Source organism: Passer domesticus, chromosome 4 (assembly GCF_036417665.1).
Source record: "Passer domesticus isolate bPasDom1 chromosome 4, bPasDom1.hap1, whole genome shotgun sequence".
Classification (NCBI taxonomy): Eukaryota; Metazoa; Chordata; class Aves; order Passeriformes; family Passeridae; genus Passer; species Passer domesticus.
In genome coordinates this window covers 32,041,053-32,050,500 of record NC_087477.1, presented here as the reverse complement: position 1 = coordinate 32,050,500, position 9,448 = coordinate 32,041,053, and the positions used below count along the sequence as shown (strand labels likewise).

At 36.2% G+C, this 9,448-nt stretch overlaps 1 protein-coding gene across 5 annotated transcripts in view; it reads right to left on the bottom strand.

Moving 5' to 3' along the window:
* Positions 1-5,809: 5,809 nt before the first annotated feature.
* The window catches only part of CCSER1 (coiled-coil serine rich protein 1), a 621,761-nt gene continuing 618,122 nt past the window's right edge, over positions 5,810-9,448 (bottom strand). For all 5 annotated transcript variants that reach the window (XM_064416942.1, XM_064416939.1, XM_064416938.1 and 2 more), the window contains one exon: positions 5,810-8,470. In XM_064416942.1, coding sequence (XP_064273012.1) covers positions 7,991-8,470 — 480 coding nt within the window. In that variant the 3' untranslated portion in view covers positions 5,810-7,990. The remainder of the gene's footprint in view (positions 8,471-9,448) is intronic.

Below are 9,448 nucleotides of genomic sequence, written 5' to 3'. Positions count from 1 at the left end.
AGAATTATTTACCCAACAATCTGGTTTAAAAAAAAAAACCAACAGAATGCTGCTTAATATTCTTCAGACACAACAGTGTTCTCACCTAAAGGCTACATATCTGTTTTCAGTCACTGAATGAATGAATGACTGAATTTGAAACACTCAGATTCTTATTGCACAGGAGTTACAAAAACTCAAAACAATTTTAAAAAGAGCAGAAAATTTTTAAAAAATCAAAGGATGTGTGGTACTAAATAACAGTTAGGCTTATGACTTGGCAATTCTCAAATATTAGAAAGTATTTGCCTGTTAAATAAGAACGACTTTAACCAATTCATGGCTTTGTAGAGTAAAACCATTAAAATCACTAATGAACTTGTTTAATCAGAATTTAGATACATTTGACAGCTTTCTTTTCAGCCCATACCTTGAGGCAAATACCTTCACTATAGCAAATTCTGCTCCAAGTTGATTTTTAAGTGTGTTGTCTCTTAGCAAAAATATTCTCATTCATTTCCTTTTAAATCTATGTTGCCATCTAGATCAGCAAAGTGATCCTGCACTGACTGGAGTGTGTTCAGTGAAAAAGCTTTACCTTATCTGCCACACAACTTTAGTGCTCAACTCTCTTCAACAGTGCATTACATATACCTTACCTTCAAGTTCATACTTTCCCCCTTTTCTCATCTGTGTTATTCTTTTAAAGCCTCTAATTCAAGTAATCTCTATAGTATTGCCAATTCTATTTTAAAAATTAATTTCAATAGTGTATAATAAATAGCCTTGCCGTGTACTGTTATTAAAATTAAATGGGTGTTCAGTAGCACAGAATAGAAAATTCAATCTCTTATTAGTTATTAACTTTTTATAGTGGTCAGTAGTTTTAAAAAATATCATCCTGGACAGCAGGATACTCACAGACAAGTTCACAATGAGGAAATGATCAGATAAAATTTCCAATTTTAATACATGAAACAAAACACTTTTTTTCACAGAAAAATGCCCAAAGCTCTTTAATTGCCCTCAGCAGTACTAAAGAACATATTTTAAAAAATAGTCAGAGTTTTAATCAATTTTTTAAATTAAAATTTTAATTTTCCCCTAACCAGTTTAAAATTCACGTACACCAAGCTGTTTGTGGGGATGTTTGAATAAAGGTTTTCTCACAATATCCCTGTTCCTTTACTGGAAAGGAAAACCAAAACTGTGACCCTGTTAACCAAGTGCAGCTCTTGATGTAGGGTCAGGGTCATGACTCTCTTCAATGTTTTCTCCTTGTTACCCAACATAAGGGCATCACCACAGCTGCATGAAATAAAATTGCATAAAACTGCTTCAGATGGTTAGAGAAGACTGTACAAAGTGCAAGGCTTTAGAGACAGAATATTTTCATTTATTCTTTTTGTCTGAATTGTTTCTATGTTACAATGCAAATTGCACTGTTCCACTTATCCTTCAGATAAAGATAATACCCTGGTAATAAAAGGATGTAAATTCACTCAGATGCTGTATGATCAAATTATGGAAGTACCCTTAACCATACTTTGGAATGTTACGCAACCATTTTATCTCATTTCTTGTTATTCCAATAGATTTACTTCATAAATATACTGCTTCAGTGTTATTTCACAGCAAATGGCTCTGCACCACCAGCCCTGGAACGGAAAAAGAGCTATTAATCTGTCAGCCTTCACCCTTCCATTAGACTTTTCTGAGCAACAAAACATCTGTTCTCCTCCTACACAGATTTTTTTATATCCTGTTGATCCTCTTGCTTAAAACACATCAGACGAATCACTGATTAAAGATTTTGATTGCTTATATTCTCCTTGCGCTGTTGATCATCTCTCCACACATTCTGTAGAGCACGTACTAAAACATTTTATTTTTTTCACGCTCTTAACCATGGAAAACAAATAGATTTTCTTTAAAAAGAAATTAATGATTTGGCAAACAAAGCCTAATAGTATAGCTGGACAAGCAACTTTAGTATAAGTCTTTTCTACTTATGTGGAGTGTTTGAAAAGTAGTTATATTTAAATATAACTATATATAAAAATATATATATAGTTATATTTAATATATATATTTAATATATAAAAGTAAAAATACTTTTTATACATCATACCTTTCAAACAATAAACATGAATGACATTGTTTATGTCGGAAAAAATTATTTATTTGCATTAGCTTTTTAAAGAAGAGGGATTTGACTGTTTTATGGGACTGCTTACATGCTTAAATTTAAGTAGAGAATTCTGAAGCCTGTTGAAACCAAGTTTAGGATAGAAAAAAAATAAAAGTCCCTGTATAATTAATATGAAACCATTCTATAAAGTGCATTGACATAAAATGTAAAATTCAAAATAAATTAAAATTCTATTACTACTGTTGATACCCATATGCATTTTAAAACTACATTATTAGGGGCTTTTCAATGTGACAAAAAGCAGGGTCAAACCTGGAAATGTGTTTGTCTATGCAGGTGCGTAAGTCTGACAGTTTTTGGGTAGATGTAAAGCAGCTGTGACCTCAATTCACCAAGAGCCTACCCAGATGGGAAAGGGGCATTTTCTGTGAATGCACTGCTTGCTACCCCAACAGCACAGCAGTTCTAGGGGAAATTTTAAATTATGAGATATTTTAAATTTAAAAAAAAAAAAAATCCAGTGGAGCCTTCTCATAGCAGGAGCTACACTGTGGTACATCCTGTCTCACAGAGTCATTGCAATTCCATACCTAAGGGAAATGTTCCTGAAATCCAGAGAGACAGAAGGGGTCATGATGCAGAATATAAGGAGACGGTATTTGCCCACTAGAAAAATCTTCTCAGTGGCATGTTTTCTGTTCTACAACCTCTACGTGGATGCAGAAATAGATCTGATATTTGCCACCTCCATCAGATTCTCACAAATCCTTCATAGTTAAGATCACTCGGAGTAGGTTTTCCATCCCCAGGAAACACACAAACCTCCAGGTATTTTCTTGTTGCACTGTTTTCAGAGTAACAGAAATCTTCTGCAGAAATCCTCAACAGCCCTCCCTGTGTGTTTCAAGTACTGGATTGATGGCAAAAAACTCCCAGAACTATAGGTAATGATGAAGGCAACAAAACCAACAAATCCAAAAACACTTCACAGCTGTATAGAATGCAAGTGACAACTGTGGCTAGTGAGAATCACAGATTTATGGGAAACATATGCTGAAATTTTTTTTTCTTTTCCTTTTTTATTTTCTTTTCTTTAGATACAGGGAGATAAATTTTATTTTAAAATCAAAATTAACCACAAAATCTTCCCAAAATACCTCAATAAATAAGTTTCTTTTCTACTGTTTCAAATGACTTTGCAACAACTGAAGATCCTTGAAGAAGAAGATAATTAAATACAGATAGTTCTAGACTGAAAATACATTGCAAATCTCAAGCTCCTCAGGGAGGTTATTCAGTGTCTTTATACCGTGTGGAGTTAGGAGTTGAGTAAGCAAGCTCCAAACAGAGTTTACATGGTTAAAACCAGCACATGGCATTTTTATCTCAAAATAAAAACCCCAACAACCCAGCAAGGTATGTTCTGCAGCTGCTGAAGTTTCCATATTATTTTAAAAAGTGCCTTACATGGGAAATGTTAAAGTCAAGTCCATTTAAAGACATGGTGGTGGTCTGCACAATTTGAGGCTGTTCTCCTGAGGAATCTCTGTCAACTTCTTGCTGGCTGAAGAACACTAAGATACATTCTGGAAAGGATGCTGTCTGTTACTCCCAGGTGGGAGAAGACCTCCATAGATACTTTCAATGTACCTTCTCAGGCACTACAGGTACTGTAGTGCCTGCTTTGTCTCGAGCAAGCTTCAAAGAGCAAATTCTCCCTCCAAAAAAATTCATCAGAGTGAGAGTGGTAGAGGCCATAGAACATATTCAATTACTGCACTCAGATACATAAGTTCCCAATATCTTGACAAACTTAGCAACTTTACAAACATATGTGAGAAGACTCCCCTGTATTTTTTTCTCCAGGTATTTATTTAAAGATTTTGCATTTTGTTAGATGCTACTCTAGTTGATTTGTGAACTGTGTAGACGTACAAAGGAATTTGCAGGGTTTTTTTGCTTTTGAATGTGAAGGGGGAAAAGAAGTGCATTCACCATAGAGCATGATCTGATGTTTTTGTTAGGTCAAGTATTTTCATGTTTTTGTGACTCAGGAAAGATTTCCAGATTTAGAAAACTCCTGTGCATAAACTGAACCTAGCTGGATTAAAGGCCACAATCCCAATCATCAGGTGACTTAACTTGGTACAACCTAGTTGAAGTCAGTGTCATACTAGTCAAACCAGTGGAGATATGGCACAACTCTTAGGGTATGTAAAGTACACTACTGATTTGTAAACACTTTATTTTTATTAGGCTGAAGAGTGTACTGTGTATTTAACAGTATAAAGCGAATCAGCACAGACAGAAATCATTACTTCCAAACTGGCTTTCTGGAAAGGGAAAACCACTGATTTTTATTGGTAATGAACCTGTAATGACTAGAATGAACGTGTAGGACAAACATGAACGTTTTGGTAAGCTTTCAAATGCTTATCTAAACATCATTTGAGCATCTGAATCTGGATATACATCCTTTCACAATTTCCAGGATAAAAGCCACATAAGGAAAGTTCCTCTAACATTTGTGTGGAGGTGTGTGGAATAAAAACCAGTAAGAGTCTGGATTGAAGTAAAGGCATCTATTCTGGCTGTTTCATTTTACATAGAAGGGGCTGGAATGCCTGGAAAGGTGGCAGAAATTTCTGTTGCTGGATGCCTTCATATACTGCTAAATAGCCTAAATAGAGGAGAGCTTTGTAGCAAGGTTTGTTTTTCCAGTATGCACAAGCACACAGCTTGAGCTTTATCTACATGCACAAGTTATACAAAAACACTTTCCACTGCTCTGAAAGCCAAACATAAAACCAGTATTGGACAAATGTTTTCCTTCCATCTCAAGAATTTATCACCAGGGCTGGCCCTAGCATGTTATTGTATCTTATGAATATGCTCTAGTCAGGGTTGATAAGCACATTTCAGGTGTGGCTCTGGTAAATTATTAAAAAGATATTTAGGGGACAGATCTAAGGTTTCTTTTGCCAAGTGATTGCTCTAAAAAAGTGGGATGGACACTGCTTCAAGTGGAAACAGTTTTTCTTTGGGGACTTCCTCCTCCTTAAAATGCCCTCTATCACACTGAAAGACATCGCTTTGTTGTACAGAAAGAGAAAAAAAAAGAAGGGAAGAAAGGTACATCCATGGAAAAAATAATAAATGCCTTTCCCCCTGGTGTCATGTCTTTGGATATGTACAGACTTGGAGAAATGTATAAATCATTTTGTACATGGAACTCTTAAAAAACTAGATTTTTAGTACAAAGGAATCAATTCACTGCAAGAATGTCCACATGCTGTTGCTTTATGATTTCCTATATACACAAGAGGACCAAAGAAAGGACCTCTTTTACAGTTACTGCTGTACTGTACATTAACATGTGGCTAATACCCTTCTCTGGGTGAGATTTACACTTAGTATTACAAATAACATAACAATGCTGAAAATACTGATACAAAACAGCTTCAAGATGACATTTTAAAAATATTCCTCATATTTATTGAACTGTTTTTTTCCAGTTTTTTTTAAGTTTCAGCTCTATAAAAGATTCTCCAAGAAAATAGTAGCATTTGAAATGCTATTTTTGAAGTTCATAGATGGATTTTTTTAATAAAGTGTAATCCAAAAGTCCATTTTCCCAGGAAAAAAACAACTATAGATACAGTAATACAGTACATGACCTAAAACTGAAGAGGGTATTGTTTTGTTTGTTTGGTTTTTTTTTTTAATGTAGTACAGTACATTTGTATCCTGGAAAAATTCCTTGATTACAGTGTCTGTTTAATTTATTTACAGATCTGTAATTGAATTGCATACATGAGCTCTTGAGATGAGCAACACTGAAATGAATTGATAGCAAGAATTAATTGTTCTTTCAATCTCCCATGACTTTAAGATATTGCTAAGAAGAAGTGATTCTGAGTAGTGAAATTATCTTATTAGTATTTTTAACTTGTTTGGTAGACTTTAAATTATGAGTTTCAATGCAGGACTGGGAGACTTGAATACCCAGAGTTAATTCAGTAAAGCTGTGTTTGCAATTTTTGCACATTCTGTTTTGGCAGCAGCAATGCACACATGAACATGAAGAATTTTGGCAAATGTTTGTCTTGGTTCTTATCTATCCATCTCTGGATACTCAAAATTATCACTACAGAATATTTAGACAAAACCTGCTCTCTTCAATATTGGATAATGTAATAAATTCTGCTCGAATAAAAATAAAATCCTCAATAAACAGAAGACTGAAATTTCAGGTTGAAATTACTTTACAGAATATCTGCCAAGATAATTGTCTATTTGTTTCTTAGTTTAAGCAAGACTTGTTAATATAATTTCCTTGTAATAATCCAAATATTAAGTAGTGAAGCAGACATATTTAACACTAGGTAAAATTTTGTCTTAATTTCATAAACTCTATGTGACTAAACTTTTACAAGTTGCAGATTTTTAGTAGCTAACAGAAGCTTTATTTTTCATTATATGCTATCTGTTAAGTCACAATGGCTTGTTTCTGTGTGTGAGAATGTGCTGCACCCTTGTCTTTCCTTATTGATCACTGGTTAAAGAGAGAAGTGACTTGTCTCAGATCTGCCTCAATCATACTTAAAGGTGCCAAATTATTTTTAAACTGCTAACTGCACGTGCCATTACAACTCAGACTACCCTGCATCAGAGAGGTTGTAAACCAAGCGTCATGTTTCACATATGCCACATGTTTGGAGTAACTGGACCAAAAGGTTCCCAAGCCTCTGAGAGGGGACAACCAGGTATTTTGCAACTGCCAGGTCTCCAGGTTCTGTGGTGTGGTCAGATGATTTCATACTCCCCTGAGACCAGGCAATAAATTAATCTCACTTGCCTGTCACATGTCAAGACTAACAAACTCACTGAGCTGGTTTAACCCAACAAATCCTTAAGTGCAGATGATACAGCCCACAGGAATGATGACTGATGCAGGTTGCTCGGCCTGGGTAATAAGATGATTTCTCTTACTTTAGGCTTTCACGCACTTTTGGTTTGGGAAGTGGAATGGAATTATAGGATGGATTACACAGCAGAATGTCACAGTGCATCATGAGTGCCTTACAGTGCCTGTAAAGCACAAAGATCACCACAACTTGACATGTCCTCATAGAACAGAAACACTTAAAGAGATGTAGTTAAACAGAAGTATGAAGAAGGAAGGGAAGGTTGAGGAAACAAGCTGACATCCTCAGTCTGGGACCCAATTTACTGACTCAAATACCTGGCAACTCTCTATGAACCTGTTAGAGGAAAATCAATCACTTCCTCCACTTGTAGCATGAGGCACTCATGAAACACATACAGGAAGTGGTAACACTCTGTAAGTTACCAAATTTCACTGTATTAAAAAAAATGTGTAAAAAGAGGGTTCTTAAAGATTTCTGACTCCTTATTTCCCTAATCTCTATGAAATTCAAGAGGTTTTACTAATTATTTATCTATTTATTCCTCACATCTACTTTAACAGTAACATTATTAAACATACAGGTTTTATTTAAGATAATCTTCTAGAACTTCAGGAAATCATAGTGACTTATAGAGGGGTAAAATATATTTAGCCAGCAGTGCCAGCTGGATGGCCCCATTTATTAAACTCATGGTGACTTCTGCATGACAAATCAGCCCAGTTATTTAACAATCTCGTTCATCCTTTTGCCTCAGTCCAAGGTGGGAAAATATGGAACCTACAGACAAAGATAAATTTTTATTTTATTTTTTTTTCACATGAAAGTAGCAGCAGATGAGAACTGAAGACAGAGCTCTAGGGGAGCTTAGATCCCTCTTTAATCAAGAGGGACGTACATCTCCTTCCATGGCAAGAAAATAAGCACCTTGTTAGCCATCTTGTTGACCTAAAGTCTGTAGCTCTGCCGTGTGTAAATTGTGGTGGAGGAAAACGTTCTTTCTGCTGTACATGTGCAGAGAGATGGGTCCCCTGGGGGGCTGTCCCAGTCTCCCTGTGAAGGTGGTGTGCTGCCGAGGCACAGCACTTGGGTCTTTTGGAGCTCCTGAGAACACGGGGAAGCCGTCGGCCTTGGGTGCTGGCTTTGCTGTGCTGGGGGCCGTGACAGCCAAACCGTTCTGGGCGGCCTCTGAGGCCAGCGTTTCGTACGTGCCTCGAGTGTGTTTGATGGCTTCCACGATCTCCTTCTCCTTCAGGAGGCTGCTCAGACACAAATTAGACAGCTGACAGCTCTTGCTTTCATACGCTGCTGCTTGGCTGCCCTGTCTAAAAGGGTCCTCGGTGGGAGTAAGTGCTGACTTTCTGTCCCTTGTGCTGGGATTTTGGCTCACCATTCTGGTTGGATATGTAGTCTGGGGAAACAAAAGAAGACAAAACAAAAAGTATTAGTAACAGAACACAGTAGAGAAATGGTGTGGAGTATAGATAAACCACTCCTCACTACACATGATCAGCATATGGGTCTGGCAGGTTAAAATGAAAGATGACTCCAATTGATGGTAAAACTTCCAAAACTTCATTCACATTTAATAGCACAAGGATTGAAAAATGCTTGTTACAAGTAATGATTTGGGCATTTTCCTTAAAAAAAATAGTTTAAATCAAAGGAAGATTTTTTTTCAGAACATAATAAATGGATAAGAAGTTTTCATGAATTGTAAGCAGATTTTCAAAAGCATTTCACATAAAAGAAACAGAATTTTGATCTCATAGAGTTCAACACTTTATACTCTCAAATCCTTACAAAACATAAAGAACATATTTTGTAAATATCTTCATGCCTCAGTTAAGCTCAGAACATGTTCAATTTTCACTGTCCTTTGAATCCAGGTGTTTTGTTGTGTATTTACAAGTCAAATACATGCTAGAGAAGAGCACAAATTTTATTTCAGCTGCCTGGAAAAAAATACAATGTAGGAAGGATTCCAGCACGTTACCAACTTCTGATGCTGTGCAAGCATGCATGCATCTGATTTTGTTGAAATGATGGTAATTTATTCTTGCATGGCAAATCAGATCACTGCAGACTTTCAGTGTGTACCTGGTGTGATGCTTCATACTGTCCCTAGAACACCTGACTGGGGAGGAGATGATGGCACCCTTTCCCAGGGAATGATTAAAGCAACTGGTTGATCTGAAACACAAGTCCAATTTGACTCCTTACAGGTTTTTTGCAGCAGAACTCTGAAAGGACACAGGAGCAGCTTCTTGACATTGACATATGGGTTCTGATGTTGCAGAACAAAGCTGAGAGAATAAAAATATTACCAAGCCTTCCAACAATATTTGGCTAAAAATATTTCATGGTGTTTCCATGATTCCACAGGAAA